The 15,690-nt window shown below is 43.5% G+C and overlaps 1 protein-coding gene across 2 annotated transcripts in view; it reads left to right on the top strand.

The window, feature by feature from the left end:
• Nucleotides 1-1,541: 1,541 nt before the first annotated feature.
• The window catches only part of hectd2 (HECT domain containing 2), a 33,284-nt gene continuing 19,135 nt past the window's right edge, over nt 1,542-15,690 (top strand). Inside the window, exons 1-8 of one of the 2 annotated variants that reach the window (XM_070916032.1) lie at nt 1,542-1,622; nt 6,414-6,555; nt 11,669-11,807; nt 11,960-12,062; nt 12,232-12,321; nt 12,779-12,843; nt 13,002-13,047; nt 15,004-15,113. In XM_070916032.1, the coding sequence (XP_070772133.1) occupies nt 1,542-1,622; nt 6,414-6,555; nt 11,669-11,807; nt 11,960-12,062; nt 12,232-12,321; nt 12,779-12,843; nt 13,002-13,047; nt 15,004-15,113 (776 nt within the window). Of the gene's footprint in view, nt 1,626-6,413; nt 6,556-11,668; nt 11,808-11,959; nt 12,063-12,231; nt 12,322-12,778; nt 12,844-13,001; nt 13,048-15,003; nt 15,114-15,690 lie in introns of both variants that reach the window. The other variant, XM_070916031.1, reaches the window with a different exon arrangement.

Here is a 15,690-nt window from a genome sequence, read left to right as displayed (position 1 = left end):
ACTTTTAGAAAAGCTGATGCTTCACGTTGGCTTGAAATAAAACTGAACTACAATTTTAAAAAAATCAGAGTTGTCATTACAAGAATATCAGATCTAAAACTGTCTCCAAGGCTTTTCCAGGACCTGCAGGAACACTGAAGCTGTTTTTAGGAAACCAGAGGGAGAGTTCAGATGATCTCAACTTTACCGAGAAACCCAACACACACACACACACACACACACACACACACACACAGATCTGCGACATCACTTTCTTTATGTTCAGGGAGACTTGGCCTGGATCCCGGATCCTGTTTCTCACTAATTATGGACAGAAGTTAAATTGTAGCGGTGACGCAGAGTCTGCGGGGCCACCGTCAAGACAGAGGGAACCACAGCACATCACTTCCTGTCACAACTGTCAAAATAAAGGCCCTACTGAGGATGTACGGAGTAAAAGAAAAAGAAACAGAACAATAAAAAGATTCAGATAGTCACAAGTTAGTAAATCTGATTCATCATCAGAGACTCTTCTCAAATATATGTTATAATATATAAGTTTCTAACTGAAGAAACAGCCTTCAGTGTTTCAGTTACACTTCGTGTCTGGCCCTACTTCCTGATCTACAGTGCAAATATAAAGTAGGTTGAGAAGAAAAAACATGATGATAAATAATGATATGTAAAAATAATAATGTTGAAAAGACAAAAAGGAGCATTTTCTTTCTCAATATTTTGGAAGGATGAGTCGCATGAAGTGAAGATTATGAGATAATAAATAAAACCGACTGTCTCCTAAATTTAACATGTCGTCATCATTTTGATTAACCTCATTACATCATCTGTTCTTCTTCTTTTAGTCATTTTAATTCTTTTTCTACGTGCTTCTGTTTACATCTGTGTTTGATTCTCTTCAGTGAAGAGCAGTTTTAACGCCTATTATTGGCATTTCTTTCTTTCTTTCATGGCTCCCACGTTTATTGTGAATCCAAAGCTCCTGTTTCCTGTTAGTCTCTCTCTCTCTCTCTCGTGTGTGTGTGTGTGTGTGTGTGTGTGTGTGGCGCTGCCGTCTCCAGGCTCTCGTCTCCAGGCGCCTCCTCCTCCTCCTCCTCCTCCTCCAAACATGGCGCCGGCCCGCAGCGTTGCTGCTTCCCCGACAGGCGACGCAGAGAGGGACAAAAGGAGGAGAAGAAGAAGCGGGTAGTAAGCCACCTGAACGCGTTTTAAAAACTCTTTAAAACTAAAACAACTTCGCGCTTGTGAAGGTTTCTCCGGAGACTTAACCTGCAGCTTTTGGAGACGTTTACGCGTCAGACCGTGCGCGTAACGGAGAGCCCACCTGTCCGACGAAGGTAGAGTTCACTCCGTTTGCTCTAGGATGTGAATCTCCCTGATTTATGTGAAAGAACGGAGCAGACTGAGCAGACAGGCGGGTAACTCGGGGTCAGAGCCGGCTCTGCTAGAAACATGTGCAGCCCTCTGAGGAGCAGACACGCAGAGGTTGTAGAGGACTGAGGCTTTCCAGGGAAAAACAACTTTTTCCGCTCATCCACACCGAGAGGATGGATGGAGAACATTCTGCGCTGTCAGGAGTTGAGAGGGAAAGAGAGAAGCTCCCACCAATTTTCAACAGCTCCCCTCCTGCTGTAAGAAAAGTGCCTGTTTCCTCCTTTTGTATTGACCAAGAGATGTTCGCCTTCGTTTCTGTCTTTGTTGTCTTTTTGTGGTACACAACGTGTTTTCTTCCTGTGGCATGAAGTTAGTCAAAGTGAAAAAACTCAGTAAAATTATTCAATGAGCAACTTTTTTTCTTCATTTCCAATTAGAAAAAATAAATGCCTGTTTGTATTTGAAGTCATACAATATCACTGTCAGTCTTGTAGTCCACTATATGATTAATGAATATTAATGAAAATATGTTTACAGTTTACAGTTTTAATTGATATATAATTATCCATAGAAAAAACACCTGGGTCCTAACTACAGCACAGCACTGTATGAATCACTTTAATGCTCACTTGATCCCAAATCATTCTGATGATCTTTAACTTCATAGTTTCTGAAGTGTAATGTTGTCTGGCAGCCAGGTGAACAGACTTGAACATAAGATGCATAAAGCCTTTTATATAAAACATAGATATGTTTTATACTTTGTGTCTGAACCAGCGACACTAACTGAACATGCAGTGTGCACGGAGCGACGCCAAACTGAGAAACCTTCTCCTGTTGGAAAAAGTGATGCCCTGTCTTACATAATGACTCCTGACATCAGCTCTCCAGCAGCGTCTGATGACGTAATCACGGTGTTTTTAAATGCATTGCAGGGAGCTGAGCGTCGGACTGTCGGACTTTGCGTCCGTGTGTTTTAAGTTTGGTTATCGGTGTCACTTGGGAGCAGACTGGCGGGGTTGCAGGCTGGTCGGTTGATGTCATCTCCATTGTGTCAGGGAGCAGGAATGTGCAGATCAGATGGTTTTGACCAATAAACAGTCTGTCACTGCTCAGACCGACTCTGGTTGTGTCTGGAAATGCCATAAAGTGGCTGCATGCGTTCTCTCTCTGCAGCTCGTCTCTCCGGGACTTCAGTCGGACTCTTTCTCTGAGTCCTCCTCAGAAGCCTTCTGGCCCCTCGAGCTTAGATCTGAGGAAATTCAGGCTCAGAGGTCTTGGATACGGTGGGCTGTCATTGTATTGCAGACCAATAAAAACAGAAAAATTGAAGCCAGCTGGTGCTCGCTGAAGAAGAGCGTTTGTTTTCACCTGAACAGAAGTTTAAGCAGAGCTGCTGTTTCTGGAAGCTGCCTCAGGGTTTCCTCATGAACCCAATTTTCTAACCGAGGTTTTCTCCAGACCGCCGAGAGTCTGATGAAATGATGGTCTGGTTACATTATTATTAATTAGAACGACTTTATTGGCTCAACGGCAACTTAATTACGCTTCTGGCTGCTTTTCTTGTTTTTTTCATGTCATTGTAAATTGAACATCGTCTGAGTTTTCAAATATGGAACCTAAACACGTCAGTACATTCAGGTACAACAGGTGTCTCAGTGTTGTTTCAGCACGAGCCTCCAGAACAGCTTCAGTGCTCTTTGCATCCTGAAACCAACGTGGTGCTGGTGACTGAACGGATCAGTCTAATCTGTAAAATCCTGAACCATAAATTAAACAGCATAATCTGATAATCATGAGAGGGACTCGACGTGATGCTTCCACTTAAAGACGACTATCTAAAGCTTTGACAGGCTGCTCTGACTCTCCCTGTCTGATCCCTGTATCCTGGTAATTCAACCCGATTTAGAACGAATTAAACGCTGAGAGAACCTGTGAGATTTAACTGCATAGAACTCCCAGTCAGTGAGCAGAACTGAAAAAAACCTCTTGCAGTGGCAAAACATCTTTAAATGTGTGTTCAGACAGAAATCTGGATCTTTTGGACCGTTCTGTCCTTTGTTTTATCCTCTCGTAGCACTTTCACACCCAAAGGAGCCAACAGTGGCCTAACGACTGGCTGCCAGACTCATCCCAGACTTGTGTTGAATGATGCAGAATCAGCTCAAGCCTACTTAGATCAATTCTGTGAGTCATCTCTGGCCCGAGTGCTGCTAACTAGAGCAGATTTGTCAGCCTAAAGCATCTAAAATCTGCTGACCCAAACCTAGTCGAATGTGGCAGCCACATACACGCCAGAGTCGGCTCATATCTGGTCCTCCGGTGCCCGGACTCAACGTCTGTCAGACGGGATAAGAACTTCAGCTAAAATGTTTGACATGACAAGTATAAAGCAATAAGAAACATTTGGACACGACAGAGTTAAATCAGAGGACAAGAGCAGACAACCATAAAGTTATGTAGTTATAGTAGAATGACACAGACACAGTCTCAGAATAATCTACAGGGTTTGATTAGAGATTAACAGCTGAGAGAGAGGGGGGGTGTCAGATGTGGAGCTCCTCTTGGTGTGGTTTCTCTCTGGATGACAACATTTCCTCTCAGACTGAATGACTGAGAAGAGTTGGACAGAACAAACATCACAAGACTCACTGAGATAAAAACTGCTGCTAAAGCTGCTAATTGTAGTCAGATGTGAACCAGGACGTAGTCAGTGTTCATTTCATCAAGGAAAACTACTAGAAATACTTGCTGTTTTTTCCTCAATGAAAAACCCCAAAGTTGAACTGATTCGGAGATCACCTGTCAATCAGCCGGAGTGGGCGGGGCTGTGGCGGTGATAATGAAAGCGTTAGGCCAGAGATGTGGCTCTCAGATGTGGCTTCACTGAGACGGGAGTGTAATTATAAAAAAAATGTAATGACGATCCATCAGATGGTTGTGATATTTCATTGTGGACCAACGTGTTGGACCGACACACCAACATTACCATCCCTACAGACGCTCACACACTGTCAGTTTAAGATGAAGCAGATGGAGGTCTTGATAAATGGAGCACTGCACTGTAAAGTCAGTTGAAAATGTATATATTCACCCAGCTGGCAACAGTTAATATACATGTTGTGTTAATGTTACAGGTGTTGTTCTTTTCAATGATTTCAGTGGATCTGGTTTCTGTAAAAGCTGCGTTTGTATTCGCGCACACACGCCGTGTTTTGTGTGCAGATCAGTCATCGTTGTCGAAATGTGTTTGATCCGATCTGAAAGAAGAAGCTGTTGTTGAATCTCATTAACGCTCCCACAGAGAGGCAAAGACACGAGATGAAAGCACACACGTGTTAGTGTACAACGTGTGTGTGTGTGTCTGTTTGTAGTGTGTGTGTGTGTGTGTGTGTGTGTGTGTGTGTGTGTGCCGATGCAAAGACTATGATTTTGTTGTGATTTGTATTATTTTGAATGATTGACCGTCTTCCTGCTCCTGCTGGTCTGCAGCCCCTGAACACATCGCTGCTGGAGTGTGTGTGTGTGTGTGTGTGTGTGTGTGTGTGTGTGTGTGTGTGTGTGTGTGTGTGTGTGTGTGTGTGTGTGTGTGTGTGTGTGTGTGTGTGTGTGTGTGTGTGTGTGTGTGCGCTGCTGTCAGGAGCGGCTGCTGTGCATCTGTTGATCCCTCCACCTCCTCTTCCTCCTCCTCTTCTCTTCCTCCTGTCTCCTTTTGATCTATTCTTTCATTTCTTCCTGCCCTTCGTGTTTTTCTCTGTCTTCCTCCTTTTATTCCTCATCTTTATTTTTTCCCGTCTTATCTGCATCAATTTCCTTTTTCTCCCATCTCTTATTCCCCCCCTCCCTTCATCTTCTTATTTGCACTTTCTTGTCCCATCTCTTATTCCCCCCCTCCCTTCATCTTCTTATTTGCACTTTCTTGTCCCTTCTCTCATTCCTCCTTTCCTTCTTTTTCCCTCTTAACTGCTGTCTTTTCATTCACCCTCATATCCTCCCCTTCCTTCATTCCCTCTCTCCTTCCTTTTGTCTTGTTATTTCCATTTTCTCCTCCCTCCTCTGAATCCCTCCTTCCTCTCCTCTTCATGTCTTCCTCTGTTTGCCCTTGAGGCTCGTCTGCAGCTCGCAGAGACCAAAAACCTGCCTGAATCCAGGAGGTGATTAATCACAGTGAACTTTTAGTCAGTTCAGCTTTGTTTATATTGTCATTGTCTGTTCATGCAGCTGAAAGTCTGGATGATCTGAGAAGTTCCCGATCTGGTGAGAAACCTTCGAATCTGAGAAAGCAGAGTCTCTGTTTAGTTGATTTATTAGTAACACTGGAGTTTTTCAGTGTAAAAACAAATCAGCATTGGTGTTCACGTGTTTTACATCCTTAGCCATTTCTTGCTAAAGTGTTTCCAATAAAACTGTATTAGAGCTTCACATGTCGCTTCAGAAACCTCTTGAAGTAGCTTCATTTATATTATTGGCAGGTTGGATATAAATTGAATATATTGGCAGATAAATAAAATGCTGCATTTTTATTGATTTAAATTTTCTTCATTCAAGCTTAAACTATTTTTCTCATTTGTGTAATTGGTTATTTTTTAAATCACAACTTGTCAGTGAAGTTCAGCGTTCTTATATATTTTGTTAAATGTGTTACTGTCATCTTTGATAATAAAGGGGCCATTATTGAAAGGCTCCAAAAATCAACCTGTAAAGCACTTCAGGCTCCACACAAATAATATGGCGCTGGCTGAGGCGGTAGAGCGGGTCGTACACTGATCCCAGGGTTGGCGGTTTGAACCCCGGCTCCTCCTGTGCATGTTGAAGTGCCTTGGAGAGAGAGAGAGAGTGAAGCAGGTTATGTTATCTGGTGAGCAACAATGGTTCTCTGTGTGTCAGCCCAAAATATAGTCATCAGGCGGAGTAATTCGCTGTTTAGTCACCAACACTTTCTGATGCCGGTTATTTAGTTGTTATTCAGTGTTTGTGTCCTTCAGAGTGTCTTCAACATAGATATAATACCTGGTGGTGATGATGATGTCATCTTCCTGCGTCAGGGTTTGGGGCGAGGAGCTAAGCAGCCGTTTCCGTCTCTGGGCACCTTCATCTCCACGCTGAGCCAGCGGCGGGACGCAGGCGGGCGGGGCTTGGCTGGCGGCATGATGGGCACCCTGACCAACACCCAGTGGCTCAGACACGGTGAGTTCAGTATTCTGGCTTTTCCATTTCTCTTCACTCTCGGTTACCAGAAGCAAGAGGACCTTGTTTATCAAAACTGAGGAAATCAAGAAATTAAACGTTGTTTAATTATAACGTTCAGCTTTAATGCGCTTTTTCTTCAATATGTAGGGAACAGATCGGAGCACCAGCTTCAAGAAACAAGATGACGAATGTTAAAACCACATGGTGCTCAATACTCGATCAGACTGGGACATGTTGCTGTGTAGACGAGATTATTTCATCCTTCTCTCATATTTGGAACTTTTTGGACTAACATTACATAATGTTTATGAGAGGAAACAGGTCTTTACTCTAAACTTTAGTTACCTAAAACAAAAAAATGAATTGCTTGAGGGGGAAAAAATTACTCTGCAACGGTAAAAGGAAAAAGTCACCTTATGTTTTTATCATTGTTACTGGTTTCATTTGCAACTAATGGACGGACTTGTTGTTTCTGTCTGTGGCTCTCCTGTAGTCTCCTGGATCTTCTCGTATGTGTACAGGTGCAACTGTTTTCTTACTGATGGCTACCCGGATGACGTGTCCTGTAAAAAGGAAACTCATTGCCGTCATGCTCTGATGAAGGCTTCATGGTGCAACACATCAGTAGAATTGTCTGCCCATCAGTTGAAAATAAAACCACTAAAATGGATAAAAAGATACGAGGTGACTTTAAAAAAAGAAAACTAGCAGTGCTGCCTTTTTTCCTAAATGTGTATTCAGAAAAGAAACTCAGAAACGCTGTATGTTTGCCTTAAAACATGTAGCATCTTTAAATCAAATGTAACTCTTGCTATGTGCACGTTTGACTCGTGCAACAAGCTACGCCAGAACTTTCCTCCTCACAAGTTCATTTCAAAGCAAATGTCACAAGTTTAGCAGCTCGGTGTCACAAAACTACAGTTCGAATGTCAGCGTGGTGCGTTCGCTGTCGGACTGAGACGCCGTGGTCTCCGTCTCTGTCTCGGATGTAATGATGTGTTACTTCCTCTGTTTACATTATGCTTGATGTTTGTACTCAGACTCTGTTTATGTTGAGCAGCAACTCCTGTTGCCAAAATGGAAGGTTTTAAGAAAAGAGAGAAGAAGAAGAAAAGCTGTTCATGCTTTCCAGTTGATGACCGAGCATTTGAAAAATCTCGCAGTATGCAGAAAATCATAGGAACACACTTCTAATTAGATAGTTTCAGGCTTTTATATGGAGCGATTCAGGTCTCAGCTGACTCACAGTTCAAGCTTAAGAAGATTTAAGAGCCGAAATCACTCAGAGAAATATTCTCCTGTTCAGCATGTTTCATGAAAAATGAAAGTTTACTTCCATTGAATTTGGTTTCACTGAGTCCTCAGAAGATAAAGCATTAGAGAAAGACATTTAATGAAATCAAAAATATCAGCACTGAAGCCGTCACTGTGACAGCCATGAGGGTCTTGACGGCGGCGATATCGTTTATTCGTCATCGGCGTTTTGACATTAAAGGGAGTGCTGCTTCCTGTTAAAGGCGAGGTTATTTCTGACTGCCGTGAGAACGCAGACCCAGCGGAGAGCTCACCAGCCCGCTTTGTCACCACGGCTACTGATGCCAGAATAATTATGCAAACCTCCGCCCCAAATGAAAACCATATGAAAGTGAAAACACTCAACACACACACACACACATAAGATAGTGCAGCATTCCTCGGGCCCGTTACAGGCGTCCGGCCTGCTGGATAATCACCACAATTTGCTATTTCATCTGTAAAGTATTACGGGAGGTTTGTATTTCCTTTTTAATATTGTCAAATATGGTTTTGTGTGCCGAGGCTGAGCAGAGATCCGTCTGAGATTCATTTCAGGATCGGAAAACAATGACACCTTTTCTAGAAACACTGGCATCAAAGATTAAAAACTTTATTGATCTCAGCTGGGAAACTCGGGCTCTGCAGCAGGATGTAGTGACGCGGAGAAGAAAACTGCTACATTGGGTGTATGAATATGATATCTGTGTACGCGCTCGTTCCTGAACAGTTTCTGTCACATTTGAAGGTCATCTACCACCATGCTGCTGGTTTAGCTCTCCTTTAAACATCCTTAACTTCCTCAGTGCAAAGGATGATTCAAATTCAATAAATAGGTAAGTATCATACACAAAATATAAAGTCTTTGCATTTACACGTTATATATTTTGAAGACTTGCTAGCTACTGCTACGACCTTGCTATTGGAGAGAGGCAGAGTCAGGTGACCCTCCATCTTTTTTTCTTAAGAGTGTGGTCACGCTGTACGGATTGCATTCACACCTGGCTGAGATCTGATCACAATGTGAGCCTGACCACCTCCAAATGTGGTGTGGCTGATCCAACGCATTCAGATCCCAATGTGTTCTGCACGCATTTAAACCTGCCATTAACTTGCGTTTTCCCAGATAATGTTTCCCGATACGGATCACACTTTAATGCCACAGTTTTGTCCGAATCGAACATGTTTGACACCTTGTAGATCGCGTCAGTCTGTCGACAGTACCTGAGCGTGGCTGAGTTTTATCTGCTGCTGTTGGTCAAGTGGTTGACCTAAACAGTGAATTGTTCCCTAATTAAACGGATTTCTTATACTTAACATGTTCCATTTTAGAGGGAAAACTCCTCATTAGGTTGCCTGACATGCAGGAGGACAGCTCACGGTCGGTCGGATGTTTGTGGACGGCTCCATTCATGAAACCTCAGCAGGAACAATGACGTGAATTAATGGACGGCACGTCGTGACAACACTTGAGGAAGATCCTTTTACCCCTCGTCAAAAGAAATCAACTGATGAAAGAAAAAGAGGAGAGGGAGAGGATGTCCTTGGAGGTCCTGAAGGTGTCTCTTCTGATTAAAGGGTGTCATGACGACCGAGGCTTGTTGCTCTCAGGACTAAATTGGGTGATGCACAAGCTGACAAAGCAGGGGTAATTAGGACGCAGTGAAGGGGGGGGGGGCAAGGGTGCAAAGATGGAAGGATGAGTGTTAAGAGCCTTTTCTTCCTCATGTTCCTGCTCTCATCAGCACCACGTTTCTTTCTTGTTGTCCAACAACTGAAGAACTAATGAATACATTTCATAGCCAGGCTGCTATGAAACATGCTGGATATTCATGTTCCCCGGAGGATGATTCACAGACCCTCTGATTCTCCCTGACCGTCCATGACGAGGGCTCTTCAAAGCTAGATTTCCATGAAAGGTGTCGTGGATATTCATGATCACCAGAGGATTCATCTTTTTGTTTTGTGAACCCAGGAACTGGTATATCACATACAGCTCTTATTGGATTTCAGCCATCCAAGGAAATGGGAGTTTATTTATGTTCGTTATGTGTATTTTTCCTTTGTCTTGAAGTGGTTAGAAAGTGTTGTTGTTGTTGTTGTTGTGGTGGGCCTGTAAAGCTCAATGACATCATCAAAACAGCATAAAACAGAAACATGGATGAAAGGAAATGGTCTAAAGGTTAAAACAAGTTTGACAAATGAAACTAAAATATGGATATATTAATACAAAACATGCCAGTAAATAATACAGAAAACTGTATTTCAACCTCTAGCGCCACCATCAGACCCATATTTCGTCTTGTACACAGACATGTCAAACTCTGCTGGACAGATTCACATATTCAGATATTTCTGCGTACTCTTTTAATTGTGACGACCCCACAACCTAACATGAGACGAGACGACGACCCAACACCTGATCACATTGTCATTTGTCCGTCCGTCCGTCCGCCTCTGTACTTGTGTCCCTTTTACAATCTGTCCACGCCTACAGAACGAGCACCCACAATGCACCTGGACAGGCCTGCCGGTGACTATTGTTACTGTGGAGACGGATACAATAGGAGGCTAATTATACACAGAATGGACGGGGGGAAGTGTGGGAGGACGGTGTGTTTGTGTGTTTTTCTGAGTGTGTTTGTTGTAGTCGCACAGTGCAGCCTGGCCTCTGTGATTACACACTGATTGAGGTTAAAGCAATCATTTGTGTGGTGTGTCTGCGTGTGTGTCGAGGCGACATCATCACGGACGTCTCTTTCTCGGTCTGACTGTCTTTTGCTGTCTGTCCTCGTCCTCTTTGTCCCGCTGTGTGTTCTCTACACCTTTACATGTTACAGGTAGAACAGTAAAACACTTCCCATCTTGTGTTTTGTTCTTTGATTTAAAGCTCTTTTGAGCTATTCGCAGTACCAATCAGTCGTTTGATGTTTCTATCAAAGTGCTGTCTACTTGTTTGATTCATTTATGAATGGATTGATGAATCGTTTTTCATCCTCCATGAATCCAGCGAGTGTGAAACGCGTTCTCACTTGCAAAATGACTGAATGTGCAGCTGAAATGACTGAAAGCTTGAGTTTTAAGCCTAATTACATTTGTAATTCGAGAGCTACTGTGATCTATTCATTAAGACGGGGGGCTGTGGCTCAGGCGGCAGAGCGCCCTTTAATCACACGGTTGATTGTGAATGTGAATGAGATCGCTTTCAAAAAGCACCATATGAGTACAGTCCATTTACCATCCAAGGCAGTAGAAGCATTTGTGACAGGGACAACAGAGGTGTAACCTTGCAAGGGTTTTAGTATTAAAACATCTAATTCAGATAAACCCTTCCCTGTCTCATCTGAACTCTGTGTCTGTAATGATGTCCAGGTCATTCTCTGTGTGAGAGCTGATCCAACTCAGAAAGCTCAGGTTCGAGAAGTTGTTGGTTCAAATCCAATCTGGATCTTTAAATATACAATTTGACTCTTTTACAAAAAGATATTTGTCTGCTTCAGAGTCCAAACAAGAAACCTTTGAGATCTGGTGCCACTCTGGAGGCAGCTTTCATATCATCTAGACATCTTGATTACAGACCTCACGTTTATTTATGAGTCTTGCTGATTTTCTCGTCAGAACTCCATTTATTTATTCTCCGTGTGAGAGCTGCTGTAGCTCAGAAAGCTCAGGTGGTTGAGAAGAGGATGTGGCCTCATCGTTGAGGCTTGAGCACTTCGCAGTTGATTCCTCCTCCAGAGCTGAAATGAAGGTCACGCCTCCACAGGAAGCCCAGTTAACGAGTGTTTTGTTGTCTTTCTGTGTGTCTCTCGCTCAGGGAGAGAGCTGCCGCCGATCTGCAGCGATGTTCGTCAAAAGCAGCGGCTCTCCATCGACACTCTGCCTCCAGAGGTCAAAGCTCCGTTCCCCTCCGACCCCATCATCCCCCTACGAACCAAGACCACCAAGGAGTTTCAGTGAGTTTCCAGCCCCCGAATTGGGGCCCATGACATCAAGACTGTTCTCCCCATAAAACAAACCCACCTCGCTTCTGATGTGCGAAACACATGAAAATAAAGCCAGGCCTGGTTCGTCTTTTCAAGCACTGCGTGTTTGTGTGTGTTGCCAGAGAGGACATGGAGCGTGCCGTCCAATCAGGTGACTGGAGGGAGGTCCGAGAGTTTTACCTGACCACCTTCGACTCCTTCATAGAAATCAACGCTGCCTTCAAGGTAGAAGACATGAGCACACACACAGAGTCTGCCTCTCAGCAGAATGCCTGTTGTGAGAAAACTGTTTTAGATGCTGTTAAAATTTCCCCAGACGCCATAACCGTTTTTTACGATGGGAAAGCGTTTTTTTTCTCATGCTCTCTCCTCATTTTCTTCTGTCCTTTCCCAGCGAGAGGCGAATGGATCATTTAACACCATAGACGACTCAGGAGTCAACGCCAAGTTTGTCAACGCTGTTTACGATGCGCTGCTCAGCACAGTAAGCATGTGACAGCAAGACCACACCTACACACACCTACACACACACACACACATATATACAAGGGTCTCATATCACACCATCAAGCTGATCTACATCCTTTGTCCTTTTGGAAATATTGAACTGCCACCAAGCCACTCAACATTTGCAAAGAGACTGTATTTCATCATGAGGCCAAGTCTGTAACAGAGTTTATGATCTCTATTCAAGTTTACACACATTCTATAAAACTTGATGAACTGCCAAGTGATGCTCATTAATGACATCCAGCCAGTGACTTTAAAAACTGTCTTTTCAAACATGGACCACTTCAGTCCTGAAGTGACCTTTAAGTAAAGGTTGGATACATATGGCGACCAGTGTTTCCTGTTCTCTTTGTGGGTCTCTTCTTGTGATTCTTGCTGTTTTGTCAAGAATCAGAATATATTGGAACACGTTATTTTCTGTGTGTGTTTAGCCTCAGGACATCCAGAAGTCAGTGTTGAAAGGGATCATCAACAGCCTGCTGAGGGAGTGGAAAGGGTGAGAACACGTCTTTCAGCTTCAGTGTCATTTACAAACAATGCGAACACAAATCACATAATTTGGTCATTTAAATTCTGGTTGGGTTGTGTTTTTGTCGCAGTGCAGTTGTTCTCTTGTGTGACAGCTTGTGGTTTGTGTGTGTGTTCTGTTTTCAGGCCTCGGACAAAAGATGACCTGCGAGCATATTTCATTCTTGTTCAGGTGAGACTGAAAATCCTTGAGACGCTGTAAAGATAGTCCGAGGTGTCCTGAAGGAGTTCAACAGACTCCTCACATCCAGCATGAGCATGTTAAACTGTTTGACAGTGCAGTTATAGAGAGCTGAAGTCCGGATGTCACATCTGGGCTCGCCTCCGTTCCGTTCACCTCAAATCACCATCAAACAAATCAGCTGCGACGCCTCCCCTCGCTCACAGACTCCATGTTTAGCCTGCAAAATAAATAATTGAGTAAATATTGATAGTAGTTTTTCAGAGCAGTACTGCCATTAACATACTGACATGTTTTTAGTTATGAGCGTAGTTACAAATGTCAGTGAGGTTTTCTTGAACAGAAGCCGAGGTTCCAGTTTCACTTTGGCTCTCGGATGCTAATTTAGAATTTTCTTTTGTGACCGATAGACAACCCTCTTTCACCAGCTGTTAACCGTTAACCGACAAGATTAAGAATCTTCAGAATCTAAAATAAAGGAAGCAGGCCAGGCTCAGGCCTCCCTCACAGCCAGCTTGTCTACTGGTTTTTATTCAGAAACAGCAACATGTCGACATGTTGTGGGGTTAGTCTGGTGCGGAGAACGCCCCCTCAGATGGTCCCGATGTCTCTGGAAGAACATCGGGGGCGCTGCAGTCGTCTCTCAGGAGCATCGTCGTGGCTGTTAATAATATTTGGTATTATATTAATCTGTATTGTCGGTTAAACAGTTAAACAGTTAATTATTTACATCCCTAATTGAAACAGTTGGATGTGGATTAGGTTTGTAAAGCTGATCCTGGTCCTAATTCTGCAGGTCAGATGTATGATTGCTTATTTAACACTGGAACTTTGACCGAACAACAACTGTGTTTTACTCTTTCTCTCCTTCTCTCTCGTCTTCTGTCTTTTCCCATCAGTGCTGGTGGACAGGACTGCTTCCCTCGTACCTCTCTGTCTCTTTCTTATTCTGCCCTTCATTTCTGTCTTTTTCTGTTTGTGGGTTCCTCTCTTTCATCCTATTTTTGATCTCTGTCTCACTCTTTCTCTCTCTCTCCAGTCTGATTTCCATATATGGTTTTGGGGATTAGAATCAGATAAAACAGGAATCTACAGTAGTTCCACTGTGGTTCCACGCTCCATCAACACACACACACACAAGCCAAATGTCTGATTTTGTCCCGTTGGACTTTGAGGACTTGCCTCGTCTTCCAGCTCTCAGGAGGACACAACCGCACACACACACACACACACACACACACACACTGGGACTGGGTGAGGTCATGTTGGAGTTGAGGACTGCTGGTTTCCTGTCTGATGACGACTCTCCCTCCTTCACAGGCTCTTCAGGCTACACATTCAGCTCTCCTCTGTGTTAAACCCAGTTAAGACCGAGTGGAGCTCTTTGGGATTATCTCACTTATTATGTCATTTGTTATTATTTTTATTACATCCAAACAGTCTAAGAGGGAGAACCTCGTGTTCTCAAAGTCAAAGGCACATAATGAAGTTGGACAGGGCAGTTTTCTTTTCTACCATTTGCTTTAATTTTCTCTTCCAAATAAGTTTGGGGGTTTGATCCTTTTAGTGCCAGTCCCAGATTTGAGGTATTAACTTGGTGAGTAAAGTATTATTAATACTGATATGATGGTCAAAACTACTAGAATAAGATCCAAGTTGTAATGAGTCGAGGTTTGAGTGTGCTACTGATGGACACACTGATGGATGAAGTGCTCGACAGAAACGGAGAACCTCATTTAAAACCACCAGCTGCATGTGTCCCAATTCAGGAGCTGGAACTTCTGAAGTCAGTAGTTTCTACGCCAAATATGTGAGCAGTTAGCTTTCTCACAAAATGACATATTGTTGTGTGTGTGTGTGTGTGTGTGTGTGTGTGTGTGTGTGTGTGTGTGTGTGTGTGTGTGTGTGTGTGTGTGTGTGTGTGTGTGTGTGTGTGTGTGTGTGCAGAACCCCCAGTATTCGAGCACCAGCACCTATGTGATCTGCGCTCACCTGCTGAGGCAAATTGCAGCTCTTTCTGAGGCCGACCACCACTTCCTGGTTCACTGGCTCAAAAAGTAAGTCTAAGTGTGTGTGTGTGTATTTGTCTTCTTCTTCATCTCCCTTAAAGTTAATTTTACAGCAGGATTAAATCAAAGGCGCGTTTTCTTTATCTTTGCATTCACTGATCCAACCCGGGTTTAAGGACAGAGGCTGTTGGATGTTCACACACTGTAAAGCCCTCTGAGGGAAACTTGTGATTTGGAGCTCTGTAAATAACCTCCGGACGTGCAGGCAGATTGGGTCTCGTCATCCCGTCTTTGCAGCGGGGTTAGCAGGTGATTGATTGTGTGATGGGAACGTAAATTTAAAGTGTTTCCATCTCTAACTGGAAATGCTTTGCTCTGGCTCTCTGTCCTCATGCAAACATCACACACAGCGTCGAGCTTTGACGAGTCTCTCTTGTCATTTGGTACAAACCCCAACCAACTTGTTTTTCATCATCATCATCTTTGTTTTCTGTCTCTAATCTGAGGAGGAGGAGGAGGAGGAGTCATGCAGCAGTAATGTAAAATATATACTTTTACTGCACATGCGTTATTACCATCACTGTCCATCACTGTTGTGTGGCACCTGGAAGAAATCATCTCTGTA

Source organism: Enoplosus armatus, chromosome 12 (assembly GCF_043641665.1).
Source record: "Enoplosus armatus isolate fEnoArm2 chromosome 12, fEnoArm2.hap1, whole genome shotgun sequence".
Classification (NCBI taxonomy): Eukaryota; Metazoa; Chordata; class Actinopteri; order Centrarchiformes; family Enoplosidae; genus Enoplosus; species Enoplosus armatus.
The sequence above is the reverse complement of the archived record's forward strand: the minus strand, read 5'-3'. Positions and strand labels throughout refer to the sequence as shown.